General features: G+C 35.6%; 1 protein-coding gene and 1 long non-coding RNA gene across 2 annotated transcripts; both read right to left on the minus strand.

Moving 5' to 3' along the window:
* Window positions 1-3621: 3621 nt before the first annotated feature.
* Window positions 3622-20880, minus strand: LOC127842695 (WAP four-disulfide core domain protein 2-like). Its single transcript, XM_052372371.1, has 4 exons — window positions 20791-20880; window positions 5641-5784; window positions 5274-5408; window positions 3622-4049 (listed from the first exon to the last, which is right to left on the minus strand). The coding sequence occupies exons 1-4, from the start codon at window positions 20861-20863 to the stop codon at window positions 3946-3948; spliced, it is 456 nt and encodes a 151-aa protein (XP_052228331.1). The 5' UTR covers window positions 20864-20880; the 3' UTR covers window positions 3622-3945.
* Window positions 10894-15993, minus strand: LOC127842699 (uncharacterized). Its single transcript, XR_008031832.1, has 3 exons — window positions 15932-15993; window positions 14509-14643; window positions 10894-11590 (listed from the first exon to the last, which is right to left on the minus strand). It is a non-coding gene; the product is annotated as an uncharacterized LOC127842699 (long non-coding RNA).
* Window positions 20881-22650: the final 1770 nt, after the last annotated feature.

The following is a 22650-nucleotide window of genomic DNA, read 5'->3' on the forward strand; positions in this document are numbered from 1 at the left end:
TAGATTTCACTTGTATTTTTCATCATTTCGATGTATGAACTGTCTGGGAATAAAAACTAATTTACATTCTGTTATTTCAACATTATGACGCAACTTTTGTAAATAAGACAATTAATCATAGGACAGATAGAAACACACTCTAACACTGTTAGGGACAGATAGAAACACACTCTAACACTGTAATTGATCATGGGACAGATAGAAACACACTCTAACACTGTATTGATCATGGGACAGATAGAAACACACTCTAACACTGTTAGGGACAGATAGAAACACACTCTAACACTGTAATTGATCATGGGATAGATAGAAACACACTCTAACACTGTATTGATCATGGGACAGATAGAAACACACTCTAACACTGTAATTGATCATGGGACAGATAGAAACACACTCTAACACTGTATTGATCATGGGACAGATAGAAACACACTCTAACACTGTTAGGGACAAATAGAAACACACTCTAACACTGTATTTGATCATGGGACAGATAGAAACACACTCTAACACTGAAATTGATCATGGGACAGATAGAAACACACTCTAACACTGTATGGGACAGATAGAAACACACTCTAACACTGTAATTGATCATGGGACAGATAGAAACACACTCTAACACTGTATTGATCATGGGACAGATAGAAACACACTCTAACACTGTTAGGGACAGATAGAAACACACTCTAACACTGTAATTGATCATGGGACAGATAGAAACACACTCTAACACTGTATTGATCATGGGACAGATAGAAACACACTCTAACACTGTTAGGGACAGATAGAAACACACTCTAACACTGTATTTGATCATGGGACAGATAGAAACACACTCTTACACTGAAATTGATCATGGGACAGATAGAAACACACTCTAACACTGTATGGGACAGATAGAAACACACTGTCACACTGTATGGGACAGATAGAAACACACTCTAACACTGTAATTGATCATGACACAGATAGAAACACACTCTAACACTGTAATTGATCATGGGACAGATAGAAGCACACTCTTACACTGTATGGGATAGATAGAAACACACTCTAACACTCTATGGGACAGATGGAAACACACTCTAACACTGTAATTGATCATGGGACAGATAGAAACACACTCTAACACTGTAATTGATCATGGGGCAGATAGAAACACACTCTTACACTGTATGGGACAGATAGAAACACACTCTAACACTGTATGGGACAAATAGAAACACACTCTAACACTGTAATTGATCAAGGGACAGATAAAAACACACTCTAGCACTGTAATTGATCATGGAACAGATAGAAACACACTCTAACACTGTATGGGACAGATAGAAACACACTCTAACACTGTATGGGTCAGATAGAAACACACTCTAACACTGTAATTGATCATGGGACAGATGGAAACACACTCTAACACTGTATGGGACAGATAGAAACACACTCTAACACTGTAATTGATCATGGGACAGATAGAAACACACTCTAACATTGTAATTGATCATGGAACAGATAGAAACACACTCTAACACTGTATGGGACAGATAGAAACACACTCTAACACTGTAATTGATCATGGGACAGATCGAAAACACTCTAACACTGTAATTGATCATGGGACAGATAGAAACACACTCTAACACTGTATGGGACAGATAGAAACACACTCTAACACTGTAATTGATCATGGGACAGATAGAAACACACTCTGTAATTGATAATGGGACACAATGATTCATACTAACACGGGGTCACGCATGACTAATTCACAGCTTTGGAGCAGTCAGTAAATATATGGATTATTATACAATTTACAAATCAAACATATTTAACTTAAATTAGGCTTGCAACAGAATTAATAAAAATATATAGATTATTAATTTATTATACAATTTACAAATCAAACATATATAACAATAAAGTAGTCTTAGGTTTACTGAAATGTGCAAATACAAATTGGTTTTTATTTCTGAAAATTTAGAAAAATGAGCTAATGTAAAAAAAGGTTTAATTTTAATAGGTGGGTGTGTTTAAATTAACTTGCACTCAAAAATTATAAGAGTCTGGAGTTGTTTTAATTTTTGACAGGTTTCTGCACACCGTACAGTAAGGTATGATCATGTTATTTTTGTCAGTAGTTAATTACGGCGCCGTTAATTACAATGGTACTGAACTATTATCGAGCAGATGGTCGTTGAACGTTATAATAAAAATAAAGATTGCTTTTATTAGTTACAAATCTGCAATTTATCGCTTTTATTTTATTTATAAAGTCAATATAGCGGATAGGTAAGGTGTGTATACTGTAGAGCGAATACTGGCAGAACCCCCCCCCCGAACCCTTAATCTCGCGCTATCTCGGCAGTCTCGTTACGCATGATTTAACAATGTCGAAATCGTGAATAAGGTACCTATAAATCGAGCACTGTTATAGATTAAATCTGATCAATTAATATAGTCGATTAGACGTTGACGTCTCTCGAGTAAATCAAGCACATTCGGAGCGTCACAGACAATCAATGAAGCTGATTTTGCGGACCAAGTTAGATCGTAAGGCAATATAGATGTTATCGATAAGAGCGCGTGGCGAAATTTGCCTTTGAACAGAAGGGCGCGTGGCAAAATTTGCCTTTGAAAAGGGCAGAGTGGCGATCCGGGAGGGCGGCGTGGCTTTTCGCCACGCTAAAATGGCCTGGGAAAAACACTATAACACTGTAATTGATCATGGGACAGATAGAAACACAATCGAACACTGTAATTGATCATGGGACAGATAGAAACACACTTTAACACTGTAATTGATCATGACACAGATAGAAACACACTCCAACACTGTAATTGATCATGGGACAGATAGAAACACACTCTAACACTGTATTAAATCATAAAAAGTGTATACAACTCTTACGTAGGTATTATAATAAATGACTTCCTTAGTTGGTAGTCTATTATTTTATTTAATATTACGGGTCCTCATAATGTTATAGACGAGTTTTACGTATAAGTCAGTAAGTCATTCAGTCGGTCGGTCGGTCCGTTCGTCGGTCGGTCGGTCGGTCACACGACTCGATAGGCAATATCGGCACTCATAGCGGAGCGAACGAAACCACTCATAGTTATCGAAACCACTCGATAGGCGATGTCGAAACACAAGGCGTGGTTATCAAAACCAATCCATAGATGGTGTCGGTTCATAATTCGGAGTTATCGGAACCACCCGATAGGCGATTTCAGTACATATAGCGTAGTTATTGAAACCACTATATATGCTATGTTAGTATACATAGCGGAGTTATCGAAACCACTCGATAGGCGATGTCAGTACATATAGCGGAGTTATCGAAACCACTCGATAATCGATGTAAGTATACATAGCGGAGTAATCGAAACTACTCGACAGGCGATGTAAGTATACATAGCGGAGTTATCGAAACCACTCGATAGGCGATGTTAGTATACATAGAAGAGTTATCGAAACCACTCGATAGGCGATAGTTGGGTGCATCATTCAGGAAATATTAAATTAGTAAGGTGATTTATTTGGAAGTCATGACATTGCAGATAGGAGACTCTGTTCTATTGAATCTTTTCATACTATAACAAAATAATACAATCACTTGCCAAAAGTTTTTAATCGCTAACAATCTCTCCGCTGTCAGCGTTATGTTTTTAATCTATTCCAAATTCTTTACAGCTTATCAACACCTTAACAATTCAGCGAAATTTGCATGATATGTTTATTTTTATGACACTATCAAAGCTTAATAATGAAAAGACATCTATTCAAATTGTTATAAAAGCAATTTCAATGCAAACAAATGTTTAGAAATTACGATCTTTATTCGCATATATTTAAAAACGATGACGTCACAGCTATACCGCTCCGCACCAGGAAAGCGACCCCTAGCGTCGATCCCCCTGTAAGAACTGTCGGGTCTAGTATCGGGTGTCGGAGCAGACTGAGCAGCACTCGCCAGGTGGTCGGACGTAGTTGGTACAGCTTTGTCTTGGACAATACCGGTACACCGTTTCACAGTTGACTAAAATTCTCGAGAAACTTCTGTACATGTTACAGTATGCTAGTATATACTCTTTACAGGTTACAGTATACTGGTATATACTCTTTACAGGTTACAATATACTGGTATATACTCTTTACAGGTTACAGTATACTGGTGTATAATCTTTACAGGTTACAGTTTACTGGTATATATATACTCTTTACAGATTACAGTATACTGGTATATACTCTTTACAGGTTACAGTATACTGGTATATACTCTTTACAGGTTACATTATACTGGTATATACACTTTACAGGTGACATTATACTGGTATATACTCTTTACAGGTTACAGTATACTGGTATATACCCTTTACAGGTTACAGTATACTGGTATATACTCGTTACAGGTTACAGTATACTGGTATATACACTTTACAGGTTACAGTATACTGGTATATACTCTTTACAGGTTACAGTATACTGGTATACACTCTTTACAGGTTACAGCATACTGGTATATACTCTTTACAGGTTACAGTATACTTGTATACACTCTTTACAGGTTACAGTATACTGTTTTATACTCTTTACAGGTTACAGTATACTGGTACAGTACATTGGTTTGCAATGCATGCTCTCTAAAATAAATCAACAACATTTATTTGAACAGACCATGCTGTGAGTGGGCGCTTGCCATGGCTTGATTGTTTAATATTTCTGTGTGCATGTGATAGGAAAAATTTGTTGCGTATTACAAATTCACTGTTTTGCTTTAAGTATGGAGTCTACATGATGGGACCTTGGTATTTGGCAATATACCTTTAGCTTGAATGCAGCCAGTAAATTAATGGCCGTAAAATAGTGATCGTTGATTCGTATCGAGTACTTCCTTATATATCGCATGACATTTTTTATTGGTTCAAACAATTGGGCTTGGGATGCTCTTTGAGAAAAGGTATTGTTATGAGGGCCTCTATGTGCAAAGTGTTGACTTTATTTTGGTTAAAGTTATTGCTTTTACATTGAATTTGTTAAGATTAAATGGATCATCCTTAGATCTTTTTTAAGCACTTGACGTACTGCCTCAAAAAGGTCAATTTACGGGATATTCCAATAGATATTCCGGGGTACACTGTAGTATACTTTTAAGGAACCGGGGTACTTTAAAGTAGTACCTGAGCCGACAATGACCAGTAGATCCTATGTGGGCCTAAAACCAGGTAACACTGACGCGCTTATACATTCTACTTGTGCTCACCTTTGGTAGGCACCTGACAGCTAAGACCACAGTCGTAGCGGCAGCATTTTTCGTTACCAGGGCAACTGTCATCAGAGGAGCAAATATCAGCACAGGGTCTTTCGCTCGCATCTTGTGGGCAGAAGCCGGGCTTGTCTGAAACAAACGGTAACTCTGTTCTGAAATTACTTCCATTAAATAAACAAATACATATCAGCTCAATGTCCGACTCGCTGTGTCGAAGGGCAGTAACCGGACTTTTCTGTAATGACCGAGCCATCACAAGTATTATATTCTGGGAGCATTTTCACTTTCCGTTTCTATTACATTTTTCGTTTAAATGAAGTCTCTTTTTAGCAAAAATCCAATTTAGGCGGAAAGTGCTCACCTAAATTGGTAGGCTCCTGACAGCTACGACCACAGCTATTGCTGCAGCACTTTTGTTTACCAGGGCAATTGTCATCAGATGAGCAAGAATATACGCAGAGTCCGACTTCATCATTTGTCATTGGTGGGCAGAAACCGGGCTTGTCTGAAACAAAAGACAACATTTTTCTGCAATTAACTTGTACGATTCCATGAAATTAACGAATACGCAACTCAGCTTAGCTCAATGTCCGATGTTAGTAACGATTTGTACATCAATAAAACATTTTTTTGTTTTAACGCCATTTTTAAGAACAGAACAGAATCTTTGTTCACATGAAAAACAGTCAAAGGCGGATTTAGACGAACTCCCCTCTAAAATATGCTTAGGTTTGACCTTTCTTTCCCTCTGCATGTGATTGATAGATTTGTGTTACTTAGCATTTCTTTGCATTAATTGCACAGCATAATTATGTTTCTGTATTTCGTAACAATTTTTTTTTAAATCCTCCCAAATCTGGTAGGATTTTCTTGTGATGGCACACATTGTATGTGAACTCATGGGGCGACAACTCTATACATGAAATAATTGCGCTTCGTTTCTATACTTGATTAACTTTTTAAAAGTATTTTATCTTTATGAGCAATGAAAATTTGAACATACTTGGTTTAACCCTATAGTATCGCTAAATATTTGTTAAATCGTAAATCAGTTTAACTTAAAACGTCTTTTTTGTCTAAATAATTGCAAATTTGAATGAATCTTTGGTTATTATTAGAATGTGAGTTTCGCTAGCATGTTTAAAAGCTGAATTGTACGTTACATTTTATAACGCTGTGTTCAAACGTAATTACTTTCTTATTTTGAGTACTTTGTTCTTCACGTTATTTGAAGATTTTAATTAATATGTTATTTTTGTATTTTGATTTTGATTATTATGAATAATTTTTATTATTCTGCTCATTGTTTATAATAATAATAATAATAATTATATTTTTTATTTATTTATTATTATTATTATTATTTATTATTATTATTTATATTATTAGTATTATTAAGTAGTAGTAGTAGTAGTAGTAGTAGTAGTAGTAGTAGGAGTAGGAGTAGTAGTAGTAGTAGTAGTAGTAGTAGTAGGACTAGTAGTAGTAGTAGTAGTAGTAGTAGTAGTAGTAGTAGTAGTAGTAGTAGTAGTAGTAGTAGTAGTAGTAGTAGTAGTAGTAGTAGTAGTAGTAGTAGTAGTAGTAGTAGTAGTAGTAGTAGTAGTAAAAGTAGTACTAGTAGTAGTAGTAGTAGTAGTAGTAGTAGTAGTAGTAGTAGTAGTAGTAGTTGTAGTAATAGTAGTAGTAGAAGTAGTAGTAGTAGTAGTAGTAGTAGTAGTAGTAGTAGTAGTAGTATAATTATTATTATTAACATTATTTCACTAACCTCTTCGATATGTTTGGGCTCCAACGGAAACCAGGATCGAAGCAAAGCACAACACCTTCATTTCTGTTGAAACAATCGACGCCGAAATCTAACGCTGTTATTTAAATACGAAACGTTACTGTGCATGGCCCATCGTAGCGTGATGCGTGCGCTTAAATACTGTCTGGACAACAAAGAATTAGTGTGTACGTTGCACGTCAACACGTAAACAATACAATGAAGAATGATTATGTTGTTAAAACTATCCGGTGAGATTTTAAAGATGCTGTAACATAAAAGCAAAGTGCGGCCATGCCACTGAATCGTCCATGAGTTGCCTATTTAAATGTCGTGTCAATGAATGTCTTTTTGAGCTTTTGTAATGAACTACATATGTATATGTTTTTAATCTTAGAACTACAATAACTTATTTTTTTATCGTCATTGAATTATTTAGAATTATAAGGGGGTATATTTTCAGCAAATTCAGTGTTTTGCTTGGATTTAATATTCAAAATGATGTAGACCTTTCCCCTTTAAATAAAAATGTTCAGGACATGAACGGAGACAAACAAACACATAAATATGTTTTGTTACATTTTAAACTTAAATTAACGATTTTCTTCGTGGAAACGCAATTGCGGTTATTTCAACCAGTGTATAATAACATGATTTCATCGTAAGTTTTATGTGGTTGTTTAGAAAAAAAGATTAAATATGTTGATGATATTTATGTTTAAGCAACCGTTTTTTTTGTTTAAAAAACGATGGTTTAATCATTTAAGCATTTAAACTTACAGCCGAAAATATATAGAGAATATTTTTTTCCTCAGATTTGCAAGTTTGTATATATGATATCTAACTGCATATTTATTTTCTCAATCAGTTACGGATTTTGAACATCCTCTTAACTTTATTTAAAAGAAATAGTCAAGAGCCTTCTCTTACATAAAACATTCTCACCAAAAAAATATTAAGTAAAATGCATAAACACAATTTTTGTTATTTTGACGCATGCGTATTTATTATTGCTTTATTGTTATTTTGACGATGAGCTGTACATGCTTAAGTCGTAAATAAATCTGATCTGATCTGATCTGTTATAATTGCATACATAATCACGAGACGATGGCACGAGTAAAGAGATGAACTTAGACAACTATATAAGAAATAACTTTAAATAAGGCGATCTTAGATTGGAATGAACAATTTTTGTTCTCAGTTAAATCACTAAATATAGAGATTATTACTGCACGTATTAATTCATCACAAGTCATTCAATTTTGCATTCATCCGTTTATGTATTTTACATATGTCATCATTCATTCGTTTATTTTTTATTTTAAATTGCTAGTAAAAAGATAGATAATTAAATGGCTGCATTCATCATTTCAATATGTTAATGAATAAGTTTACCTTTTTTCAATTCGTTCATTGAGTCATGCATTCAGTCATGTCGCTCGGTCGGTCGATCGGTCGGTCTGTGGGTCGGTCGATCAGCCAGCCAGCCAGCCAGCTCGGTCGTTCGGTCAGTCACTTGGTCGGTCCGTCCGTTCGTTCGTTATTTGTTTATTTATTTTATTCATTTAATGTATTCAACCGGATAAATCCGTCCATTCATTTGTTTGTTAATACATTCGTTTATACTTTCATTTACTTGTTTATGTAATTAGTCGTCAATTCATCTATCTAGGGACCGACTAAAACAAAATTTTGTTTTTTAAGTCCCTTAACCACCCGTCTATTACAAAAATTCGCTCTTCGGGTGTACCTAGAATACTTATAGTGCCCTGATCGACAAAACTAAATCGTCTGCTGATCAGGAGTGTGCGGAACCAGGGTGGATAAAGGTCACACGATACTAATTCTTACCTTATGTAATGTAATGTAAAACATTTAATGAACATTTTGCACATAGGGACTCCATTAACAAACATTTTTAAAGCATTCTAAGCAGATTGCATTAAGAACTAAAATGGTTTGTTGCGAGATACGTAAGAAAGAACCTGGCATGAATCAAAGTTCGCGGTTTTATAAAAAAAAATCCGGCTAATATTTTAGTTGATTGTACCCACATTCACGTAAATTTCCCAATCGTGATACATCGGCTATCACGGATTCCTCCGTAAGATTGATTTATGAAATAAATCGTCTGCTGATCCAGAGTGGTTAGTTTCCCGCAGTAGTTTGCAATCTTAAAACATAACCGTAATTTCCGGCGAACATTTATCCTTTCCCAGCACACAGGTCGAAAACAGAATAACAAAACGAGTGTCATTAACTGAAAACTTGTCTTCCAGTAAATCAAGACGATTTAAAGAGAGTATTCATAGCACATTTCAATTCATGTGTTTACAGTATTAAAAGTACATGTACAAATCGCCACAGAGTTTTACCAACATGATAAGGCGTTTGTTATTGCTGACATTCGTGAAGATCGTCGGAAAATCATAGCACTATTCTAAACGAAAGGAGAACATGATAATTTGCATTGTTTTATTTCTTTCTGTATTTTCAATACATTTTTTATTCATATACCAATTCGTTAATCTCGTCACTCGAACATTTGAACAAATAAAAAAAACTATTCATGTATGACATATTTGTTGTCTGAGCAACGGCATAATGAAATTATGGTTAAATATATCAAAACCAGTTGATAGGCGATGTCGATGTAGGTACACATAGTGGGGCTATTGAAACCACTCGGTAAGCGCTGTCGGTTCATATTGCGGGGTTATCGAAACCACTCGGTAAGCGCTGTCGGTTCATATTGCGGGGTTATCAAAACCACTCGGTAAGCGCTGTCGGTTCATATTGCGGGGTTATCGAAACCACTCGGTAAGCGCTGTCGGTTCATATTGCGGGGTTATCGAAACCACTCGGTAAGCGCTGTCGGTTCATATTGCGGGGTTATCGAAACCACTCGGTAAGCGCTGTCGGTTCATATTGCGGGGCTATTGAAACCACTCGGTAAGCGCTGTCGGTTCATATTGCGGGGTTATTGAAACCACTCGGTAAGCGCTGTCGGTTCATATTGCGGGGTTATCGAAACCACTCGGTAAGCGCTGTCGGTTCATATTGCGGGGTTATCGAAACCACTCGGTAAGCGCTGTCGGTTCATATTGGGGGTTATCGAAACCACTCGGTAAGCGCTGTCGGTTCATATTGCGGGGTTATCGAAACCACTCGGTAAGCGCTGTCGGTTCATATTGCGGGGTTATCGAAACCACTCGGTAAGCGCTGTCGGTTCATATTGCGGGGTTATCGAAACCACTCGGTAAGCGCTGTCGGTTCATATTGCGGGGCTATTGAAACCACTCGGTAAGCGCTGTCGGTTCATATTGCGGGGTTATCGAAACCACTCGGTAAGCGCTGTCGGTTCATATTGCGGGGTTATCGAAACCACTCGGTAAGCGCTGTCGGTTCATATTGCGGGGTTATCGAAACCACTCGGTAAGCGCTGTCGGTTCATATTGCGGGGTTATCGAAACCACTCGGTAAGCGCTGTCGGTTCATATTGCGGGGTTATCGAAACCACTCGGTAAGCGCTGTCGGTACATATTGAGGGGTTATCGAAACCACTCGGTAAGCGCTGTCGGTTCATATTGCGGGGTTATCGAAACCACTCGATAGGTGAGGATGGGGTCCGTCATATATAATATATTTAAGCAGTAAGGACACTTATTTTGAAGACATTACATTGCATTTAGGAGGCTCTATTCAAGTAACCGTTTCAATGTAAAACAAGAGATAACATCCGCTTGTTTTTTAGTGTTTTTTTACCTCAGCAATCTCTTTCATGTGTTTACGGTTTTTTTTTGGCAAGTTATTAAACAATTAACTATTCAACAAAATGTACAATATATATTGGTTTGCTATGGGGCAAATTCTTAAAAGTTAAATCGATGGTAAAGCTTCTATTCCAATTGCTACAAAAGCAATTTCATAGAGAATATTTGTTGGATCCGGTGGATTATCGATTTTAATTCACGAGTGATCATAGAAAATAATATTTTCACGAGTGGCGCAGCCACGAGTGAAAATATATGTTTTCTATGATCACGAGTGAATTAAAGTCGATAATCCACCGAATCCAACAAATTTTCTTTTTATTTAATGCATTTTTCACAGTTTATATACATTGTTCAAGAGTTTAACTAACGAATTTTGCTGAGATAATGACGTCATTTCGTCAAAAAAATGACGTCATTTCACAGTAAACAATGAAAATTATCAATAATTCTCACTGATAATTTTCACTGTTTGAAACAGTGAAATTATCAGTTTTAATTCACTGATATTTCTCTATAAACCACCGGAAAGCATTAAATAAAATGCATTTTTTTTTAGAATTTCAGAATCGAATATAGTTTTTCGCATATTTGAACAGGGATGACGTCAGCTTTTCCATGCCGCACCACAAAAGCAAACTCCAGCGTCGATATCCCTTGTCAAAACTGTCGGACCTAGTATCGAGGTCCGTAGCAAACTCCACAACACTGGCCCGGGGGTCGGACGGAGTTGTTACAGGTTGGTCTTTGACAAAGCACCGCTGCACAGTTGACTGAAAAACACGAGAAACTTCTGTACATATACCAAACAGCGCCGTCTAGATGTCAGTTAAGTAGGCCTCACATATAAAGTGGGAAATACTTCGACGTGGGAAAGTCGGCGCCAATATTTTTTAGCAGCCGCACCGCGAGAGTTAGTTTTCTGCAGCGTCTGTAAGTACCAACGACCCGTATCTTCACCTGCATAAAAATTATCTTTGCATTCGGTTATCATTATTTTCAATATAACCGGTGTCCTTGATACAGACTCGTTCCTCAGTCGCGATTTTAAGGCTGCAATAAGGTGCGAAAACATGGGTGTGATTGTCAATTAGTCTTTCCTTTAACCCATTTATGCCTAGTGGACTCTCCAATCCTTCTAAATTGGATCAATTTATTTCCAAAATTAGGGATGTCTAGTTTACTTATTTCTATATTTAGAATATTTCTTACAGAAATTCATTTAAGCAAACAGCGCAGACCCTGATGAGACACCGCATCATGCCAAGGCCTTTTTTCTAGACGCTAGGCATAAATGGGTAAATACTACATGCTTGTAAATGAACGAGTTAATGTATTAACGTATGTATTAATTTAAATCCAATAGAAGGGATCGAAGCCGGGACCTTTTGAATCTAGGCGGAAACCATATCCGCAAAGCGACGTCAACTTAGCTAAACATAACAATAAAAACGTTTGGCACCTAATGTTTGGTGCTGACCATAGACCATTGTTTATATTCGAGGCTGAGTGTTCGAATAGTTTTGCTACCTTTGATCATATTTGCAAAGTTAACTTTTAAATATAAAACAGATACAAATGTATGTTACAACGTGCCGCAGATTTCTGTCTTAGCACAAATCTTGTTAAAGCGATAAATTCCTTTTGTTAACAAAAGAAAGCAAACTAAACATACAAAGTACACAGTTTGACGACCTTCTTTCCTTATAGTTTTTGGAGATGCTTTGTTCAAACATGCTACCCATATGTTTTACTTAGTTATACTATTGTGTTGTTCATTCCGAGGTACAATATAGAGGACACATTTTTTTAAGGTTGAAAACTATTGTTTCAATTTTGTTTTTATAGATATTCGGAATTTTAATCATGGTTAACTAAAACTTAATTTGCCATCACAATGTTTATAATCTATCTTATTTTACATTCAATAGCTTCCATACAAAAAGATCATCCGCAGTAATCCCACAGCTTTCAATTTCAAAACACACTCAGGGAACTAATGATCCCGAGGGGAAATCGTTCCAGTTCAGACTTTTGACTGGGCATTACTATTCGATCCACTGAGAAGATGTGTTTTCTATTGTTATATACAATCGATACAAACGAAATAATTAAAGAATCAAAACATATTACAATGTGAGATCAACATTTTTGTTTAAATGTATCTATTGAATTCGCGTCTTCAATTCGCGTCTTCGCGTCTCTTTCCTACTATTGAGTAATTAAATGGTAATTAAATGGAATGTGTTTTAAATCCCTTTTATTATTGTTTAATGTGAGTTGCAATGCTGTGAGATTAAATTTTTATTTACACTTAAATGTATCATGAATAGTGCTGGGCCAAGTGTGAGGTTGAGCGCTTTAAAATCGGTTTAAACCCCCAATGCTTTGCATTGACCGTTCCAATGCGGTTACCCCAGCTTTATTCTTATACATCTATGTGTTTATGTTGTTTTGTATTGAGCTGTTTTGTACTGTTTTGGCAATCGGTCACTTTCCTTTAATAAAGGACCAACTTATTGTTTATAATGAGAATGCGGTACTGCTCCAGCAGCTGGAGTTTCACTTCTTTTTACTCAAAATGGGCAGCTACAGACGCGCGTAAAATAACCGTCTTTATTGACCAAAACACAGATGTTCGCGTTACAGAGTTTAATTTAGAAAATGATAGTGACTAAATTAGTTGACATCGTACGTGGTTTCGTGAACGATATTAGCATAAAGTTAGTTGTTTATTCGCGTATAAATATTTTTTATTATTTCCGCAGCCTAGGAGAAAAAAGTTAATAATTCAATTATATCAACGCTTGTTAAAGCTGCTTTTCATAAATTTACACCCATTTATTTAATCTCGATTACATCAAAAGCCTAATGCTTATAGAGACATTCTTGTTCGTTTCCTGGGTAGAACCAGTACTTGGTGGTTTAATAGAGAAGATCTTGAGAACGCTTGATATTGAACCAGTGACCGTTTGATCGCTAGGCTAACACCAAATCTACTACGCCACAATGACTTTGGTGAACCAATAGATCGTTGTTGTAATTAAAAAGGTCAAGAACGTCAAACCTCCTTCTGATGAGAGATACTGATATGTTTGTTTAGTGAACATTATGTTGGGTCAGTTGACATAATGTTAGGTCAAGTTTGCTTTATGTTTTATTAAGTGGACATTATGTAAGGTCAAGTTTGCTTTATGTTGGATTAAGTTGATATAATATTGGATTAAGTTGACTTTATGTTGGGTTAAGTTGACAGTATGTTGAGTCCGGTATTCATTATGTTAAGTCAATGTGTTATTAGGTTAAGTCAAGTTAACGCAACATTTTATCATCTTTCCGAAACATCATGTTACCTGAACCCAACATATTGTTAACTTAACATAATGTCAACTTAACCGAACATAATGTCAACTTAACCGAACATATTGTAAACTTAACCCAACATAGTTTTAACTTTACCCAACGTAATCTGAATGTAACCCAACATAATGTTACCTTAACCCAACATAATGTCAACTTCACCCAGCGTAATGTTACCTTAACTCAACATAATGTTACCCCAAGCGTAATGGTAACTTAGCCGATATAATGTCAAATTGACCCAAAATAATACCAACTAACTAAACTCAGTTTCACTCAACACAAGGCAATGTTGGTGTTTCTTACGTGAAAGCATTCTACTTATGCTCACGTTTGGTTGGCACTTGACAGCTTCGACCGCAGCCGTGGCTGCAGCACTTTTGGTTACCAGGGCAACTTTCATCAGAGTTGCAAAGGTTAGCGCAGACTCCGACGTCTTCAGCTGGTGGGCAGAAACCGGGCTTGTCTGCAACAATCAGTAGCATAGTTTTACAATTAACTTTGCCGGTTCCATGCAAAAGACATCTAAGCTCAGTATCGGACTTCCTTTGTCAGTGGACAGTAACACGGCTTTTCTGTTATTACCGTGCCAAAATAAGGACGTAATTATTGTGTTATATTCCGAGGGTCGTTTTAAAAGACAATCGTAAGTAAGAAACGTTAATAGTGTGTCATATTCTGAGAGCCGTTTTAAACAACAATCGTAATTAAGAAAAGATTCCATTCGTACAACAATAAACTTGTTTTTTTTATACGCTTATTACAAAGGACAAAGGAGAACAGAATGTTTATTAACATAATGACGGATTTAGATGGGGTGGGGCGGAAACGGCGTACGACTCCATACAATATGCTACGGTTTGACCGTCCAATCACGCTAATTCTGTAAAAGTGATGTGGCTTATGTGTGAAGTCATTTTGTATTATTTACATAGCATAGTAATGTTTCTGAAGTTCGTAATTTTCAATAAATTGTTTATGTCCACGTAGCTTCGTTAAACATCCAATAACAAATGATAGCAAAATGCCATCTATGCAAATGCGGGAAAAGTTGTCTCTGTAAAAAAATAAAACGGATACATGTACATAAATATTTGTATTGCTCGTATAAAAGAAAAACAATTTCGTCCTTTCTGTCAAGAGTCTAGTACATTAATCAAAGACCTATAAAATGTCAGGTGACTCTCGCAAAGTCACGCCCGCCGTGAGATTTGATTGAATATAGCTATAGCGAAGAAGACAGTGTGTTATCAGTGTATTGTATAGGTAGTTGCGTTGATTAAATTGAAAAGCTGCGACACACTCTGGGCCCATACACAATGTAGCCTCAGCCATATGAGCAATGGATCTCATCAACGTTGAAATAAAAGCTGTCGATTATGGGAAGAGTTCCGCAAGACCTAGTATGCTCAAACTGACATTGCTTATGAAAAGCGAAAATAATAATGAACCGCTTAAGTTAATCCAATAAATATAAACGTCGTTCTAGGGCTTAGACGGACAATTGTTATAAGCATTATTACTAACGTCGCTTATTGAATGAAACGTTTTGTAATAGATAAAAATGTATACCGCTGTTTATCACTGCACTATTTAGAGTCTACCGTATTGTTTAAGTTAATTCGAGTTTCATTTTTAACTTTCTTTGAACGATATTAGTAACCTCCGTACAACGTTTATAAAACGTAATTGTTTAGGGATAATGTTATCATAACATATGCATATAATTCATATATTCATATTATTTCACGAACCTCTTCGATATGGTTGGGCTCTAATGACAACCAGGGTCAATGCAACGCACAACAACACCTTCATTTCTGCTGAAAAAAATCTACGCCGAAATACAATGTACACCGCTATTTATAAGATTATGAACTTGTACACGGATCTTTGTGACGTGATGCGTGCGCTTTAAGGCTTTCTTGATAACAAAGACTATGTGTACGTTGAACGTCAACATTGCACAATTGCACGTAAATTATAAACTGAAGAATGATAACGTTGTTCAAACTATTCGGGATGTATTTAAAGGGGCTGTAATATTTAGCAAAGTGACCCGTCCACGTGTTTCCTATAAAACATACTGTCAATTAACGTCTTTTTGAGCTTTTGTATTGAAAATGTTTTTTTTCTTTATTTTAAAACAAACGTATTCATTGAAATATTTATAATCAATTGTGGGCATATTTTCAGCAAATACATGCGTCGTGCTTAGAATGAATATACAAAATAGCGTAGACCTATCCTCCTTACATTAAAATGTTAAGGACATAGATGGAGAACAATTAAACATACGGATATGTTGTGTGACATTTAAAACTCAAATTAACGACTTGCTTTATGGAAACGCAATTGCGGTTGTCTCAACCAAAGTATTTTAACATAATTTGCTCTAAATGTTTATGGAGTTGCACCGAAAACCGGTATATCAGATGGGGTAATCACGTCATAGTCAAGATGGCGACGTCCATGCCGAGACAGTTATTTTTCGCCGTTGTATATCCTTTATTTCTTTTGTTTAATTTTAAAATGGCGCTAACTTTCCAGCCATATCAGTTAACATGTGATAAGCGTTTATGTCGTATTTAAATTCCCTGTATATATCGACTTTACTCTCCGCAAATTTTCTAAGTGGAGCTTTAATTAGGTCATCCCGCTAAGACATTTCGCAGTGAGTAAAGTCGAGATAAGAGCGATTATCCACACGAAATAAACGCTAAAGTAACTTTCTGAATAATATAGTTGGAAAGTGAGCGGCATTTAAAAAAATAATACATGTAATAAAGGGTATAATACGTATAACAGGGCGAGAAATACATGCCTCGACATGAACGTCGCCACCCTGACTATCACGTGATTACCCCCTAAGTATATATTCTTGGTGACATTTCTGTTTAAGTGCGAGTTTTATTTCATATGTTGCTATTGCATACATAATCATGGCAGGAGGAAACGAGTAAAGACATCAACATAGACAACTATATTTAAAATGTCTTTTAAATATCGTGATCTTATTTTAGAATATACAATTTTTGGGCTCATTTGAAAAAATAATATATACAATACATTTCTGCACGTATTCATTGATCACAAGTTATTCAATTCAAGCATTCATCCCTCCATGTATTCTTTTATATTTCATTTTTTATTCGTTTACATTTTTTTTAATTTTCAATGCTGGTAAATATAGAGAAAAATAAATTGTGTTTTATATTCTTAGGGTGCTTTTAATTAACCATCCTTAGTAAGAAACGATTCGATTCGTACAGCAATATCATCGAGTTTTTATACGAGAATTATTGAGTAAAGAAGAGAACTTCATGTGTATTCACATTAATAACGGTCAACGGCCGATTTAGAGGGCTGGGGCAGAAACGGCACACGACCCTCTAAAATATGTTATCAAAACCACTCGAAAGGCGATGCAAGTATACATAGCGCAGTTACTGGAACCGATCGAAAGGCGGTGTAGGGACATTTAGAGGAGTTATCGAAACCTCTCAATAGGCGATGTCTTTATACATAGCGGAGTTATCGAAACCAGTCGATAGGCAATGTCTGTATACATAGTGGAGTTATCGAAACCTCAAATCGATAGGCGATGTCTTTATACATAGCAGAGTTATCGAAAACAATCGACCGGCGATGTCTGTATACATAGCAGAGTTATCGAAAACAATCGATAGGCGATAGCTTTATACATAGCGGAGTTATGGAAAACAATCGTTAGGCGATGTCTGTCTACATAGCGGAGCTATCGAAACTACCCGATAGGAGATAACGGAACATATATAGGAGTTTTTTAAAAACGGAATTATTTAAAAAAAAATCGATGACGTCACAGCTATACCGCTCCGCACCAGGAAAGCGTCCTCTAGCGTCGATCCCCCTGTCAGAACTGTAGGCTCTTTTGGCGATTCTAAAACGGCTTTAATCTTGGCATTTTTCCTTTTATATCTCTTAAATGATAGGTCGGTTTTCCTGCGAAATATGGTGTAAGCTACGGCTGTTATTTAACAGTTTATGGGGTACTTCTGCGACTAAAGGTGCATTATGTTACGACCGGAGTGTGTCCCTTCATTTCTACCTTATTAACTGAATACACTCAAGACAGTTGGGACACATTTTACTTTCTTTAATATGAGTCACACACATCTTCTGATATGCGTCTGTGTTTTTTTCTTCAGAAACAACTTTCTTGCACTGGCGCAGACGGCATTTTCGTATCAATTGTTATTGTTTGTTTAACGAAGCATATCGCTTGGTAAAATTTGTTATTTAGCGAATGTAACGATCTGCAAAAACATATTTATACCGCGTTCTAAGAAAACTGGGCTTAATACATGTGCGTCAAGTTTCGTCCCAGATTAGCCTATGCAGTCCGCACAGGCTAATCAGGAACGGCACTTTCCGCTTTTTTGGTATTTTTAGTTTCAAGAATGTCCCTCCTTACCGAAAATCAAGTTGAGGCGAAAAGTGTCGTCCCTGATTAGCCTGTGCGGATAGCACAGGCTAATCTAGGACGATACTTAACGCACATGCATGAATCCCAATGTTCTCAGTGCAATACACATTTATGCTATGCACTTAATGCAAAAAAAATGATATCAATCTATCAATCAGATGTACAAAGAAAGAAGTTTATGTTATCATTTTTAATTACATTACTTGAAAATTTTTTTTAAGTTTTTATATTTTCATATATTTGGTAATACAATTTTACAAGGTATGTGTACCAGGTAACTACCAGTAAACTAATAATAAATAACGCAAGTAGATTGAACATCATCGTCATGTGGTAAAAACCCAGGAATGCAAATTGTGCATGCGTAGTGATGAATTGTATATATATATATATATATATATATATATATATATATATATATATATATATATATATTAATCTAATTGCGTTATGTATAGTGTGTATATCGTTATGTCACCTATTTTCACGATGTACATTTGATTTCACATCGCGAAAAAAAATTACCGAATAAATGTATACTGAAAATATGTTTTTTTGTTCAATTAATGTAATATACCAGACGTGATATTTTAATCAGTATAAACTAATAATTATAAAGATACGGTATTTTACAACTTTTCTGTTTTCGTCATTCGTGGTTGACGGTCCCTTTAAATAGCTCATCCAATAATTAGAGTAGAATAGTGTCTTGTCACCACCTGTCGGTCTATCTCCCATCGAAATCAAGTTTAAGGTGGGTTACCAAACCAGTATATGTTGTATTTCCTCTATACAAAAGAATGTACGAGTTCAAGTTAAAATATAGATAACTATTTATAAGTCTCAATACGGTTATTTGTTAAAGAGCTTCGTACATGCTACTACGGTCGATGAGGTAAAAGCAAAATTTTACCATATGTACAATACAATTATTAACAAGGATATATCTACACACATAAATATTCACACATACACAATTTACGAACAGTCGCCTATTTAAAGATTTAACGACTTAAAACGCTTGAACACGGTTCCTCAACCTGCTGTCGTTGTTTTGTTAAAAATAAGACGCACCATGTTGAGCGTGAACGTTATGTTCGAAGTTAACATTTGATGCTTGACGTCTAGAAAAAAGGCCATGGCAAACAGCCTAGACCCAGATGAGATGATGCGGCGTCTCATCTGGGTCTGCGCTGTTTGCTTAAAGGGATTTCTGAAAGAAATATTCTAAATATAGAAATAAAAAACTAGACATCTCTACTCTTGGATATAAATTGATCCAATATAGAAGGATGGTAGAGTCCACTTAGCATTAATGGGTTAACATTTGATGCTTGACGCGCAGGATTTTTTTTAAAGAAAGGTGCTTCGTTTCTATATTTGATTAACTTAAAAAAAATTTTTTTTATCTTTTATGAGCAATTGCAGTTTGGTTATACTTGGTTTAACCCTATAGTCTCGCTTTATATATTTTAATCGTAAATCATTGTTAATTAACTAAAAAAGCACTTGTCGTCTATGTATAAATATTTTCAATTTGCAAAGATGTTTGGTTATTATTAAAATGTGAGTTTAGCCAGTTTTATTGTACGTTTAAATTGTATAACGGTATTTTCAAACGTTATCACTATCTTATTTTGAGTCTACTCTATTTGTTTACCTTGTTGCAAGATTTACATTAACCCATTTATGCCTAGCGTCTAGAAAAAGGCCTTGGCAAACAGCGTAGACCCAGATGAGACGCCACACTGCGTCTCATCTGGGTCTACGTTGTTTGCTTAAAGGAATTTCTGTACGAAATATTCTAAATATAGAAATAAATATACTAGACATCCCTAATTTTGGAAATAAATTGATCCAATTTAGAAGGATGGGAGAGGCATAAATGGGTAAATGTTACTTCAGTGGCCTTAGTAACGTCAATACAACGTTCATTAAACGCTATTGTTTTAGCGATAATATTATCATTTTCTATTTATAATTTTTATGTTATTTTTGTATTTTGATTATGATTTTTTTGATTATTGTTATTATTCTGTTCATTATTATTATTATTATTATTATTATTATTATTATTATTATTATTATTATTATTATTATTATTATTTTTATTATTATTATTATTATTATTATTATTTCACTTACCTTTTCGATATGGTTGATATGTTTGGGCTCCAACGACAACCAGAATCAAAGCAAAGCACAACACCTTCTTCATTTCTGCTGAAACAATCGACGCCGAAATCTAACGTTGTTTCTTTAATAACGAAACTGTGCATGACCCATCGTAACGTGAGGCGTGCGCTTAAATACTGTCTTGACAACAAAGAATGAATGTTGCGATGCACGTCATATTGCACAATAGCACATAAACAATAAAATGAAGAATGACAATGTTGTAAAAACTATTCTGAGAGTTCTTAAAGAGGCTGTTATCAGGGTGCAGAATCAATGGGGTTTTCAGGAGTTTACACACGCGCTGGACAGAATGTAATCACATCGTTAATAGCTTTATTTTTGCAAATATATCAAGTTATTGAAATACATTTGCAAAAATCTTTAGTGCATAAAAAGCAGCTTTTCTTGCAGTTTGTGCTATTATCTTAAGGTATAAGAATAAATCCTTGAAAACGTCTGAAATCGGTTTCAGAATTTCACGTTGCGTGAAGCACAACCGTGTAGGACAAATCTTACTTTTAACAAGAGCACAGGCTTATAAATAACGTAATTCCGATTTTTTTTTTACATTGCCATAAGCAGCATAAAAATCTGTCTCTTATGCACTATTTGAAATTCTTATGGAATATTGTTTAAAACAGTTATTTGAAATTAAGCACCACTTACCATCGTCCCAGCAAACATGCCCATATCGGCCCGATATCGGCTAAATGATGGAATATCGGCAGAGGTTTGCCGATGTTGGGCCGACATCGGACCGACATTTATGTTAGACAAACAATATTTTGTTAAGAGATGAGAACTTTTTGCAATTTTCCATTTTAGTGAATCCATCTGGTTTAATAACGTTTGATTAGGTCGCATATTATTCAATTTATATTTATAGGACAATGTCGGCCCGATGTCGGCCCGTTGTTATAAAAATACTTTTAACTCCACAGTTCAAAGTATGATATCGGCCCAACATAGGCCCGATATCATAATTAACACTCAAGAGAAAAGGTAACTTTGATTTTTTTCTTTTAAATGTCTTGTTGCGTTAAATTTAATTGTCTATGTCTCTTTTAAAAACCGTGAAAGATAGGTCGCATATTATTCAATTTATATTTATAGGACAATGTCGGCCCGATGTCGGCCCGTTGTTATAAAAATACTTATAACTCAACAGTTCAAAGTATGATATCGGCCCAACATAGGCCCGATATCATAATTAACACTCAAGAGTAAAGGTAACTTTGATTATTTTCTTTTTAATTTCTTGTTATTAAATTTAATTATTATGTCTCTTTTAAAAACCGTGTAAGATACTTGATATAAAATCAATATTATCATGTCCAGGAAGAGTAACCGTTGTTAAAAGGAAATACACAGGTTGCTTCCCTTGGCTCTTGTGCAGTGAATCTTCCCAGGCTTTGGAATAGATTGGTTACCTCCCCTTATCTATCGTTACTCTCTATATATAGGGATCGGTACAGGCTAATTTTACCGGTCCAAATTTGGACCGGTTAACATATCGCGAGATTATACGAGGTTCAGGGGAAGTAATCCGTGTACCATTTCCAAACCGGAAACAAAACATTTCCCGAACTTTTTGACAGCTGACAGGTAAGAATAAAAGCTCGTTATTATTGCGTATGATGATCGTTTGGTTTTAAAAAACTGCGAAATACGAAAACAGTTGCGTTAGTTTCGACATTTTATTAGACGTTCATACGAAGTTGTTTAATATACAACATGAAAAGTGACGTCGATAGTATACATGACGTCGCGTGCATGTTAGCGGATAAACGTTAATGTCATGAATTCCCGACAGTAATAAACAACGTT

Source organism: Dreissena polymorpha, chromosome 8 (assembly GCF_020536995.1).
Source record: "Dreissena polymorpha isolate Duluth1 chromosome 8, UMN_Dpol_1.0, whole genome shotgun sequence".
Taxonomy (NCBI): Eukaryota; Metazoa; Mollusca; class Bivalvia; order Myida; family Dreissenidae; genus Dreissena; species Dreissena polymorpha.

Bases quoted from the DNA above. Each gene is read 5' to 3' on its own strand.
- LOC127842695 (XM_052372371.1), bottom strand. From the start codon at position 20,863: ATGAAGAAGGTGTTGTGCTTTGCTTTGATTCTGGTTGTCGTTGGAGCC. The intron at 5,785-20,790 runs GTAAGTGAAATA...CTTTTGTTTCAG, and splicing joins ATATCAACCATATCGAAAAG to ACAAGCCCGGTTTCTGCCCA. The intron at 5,409-5,640 runs GTGAGCACTTTC...CGTTTGTTTCAG, and splicing joins TCAGGAGCCTACCAATTTAG to ACAAGCCCGGCTTCTGCCCA.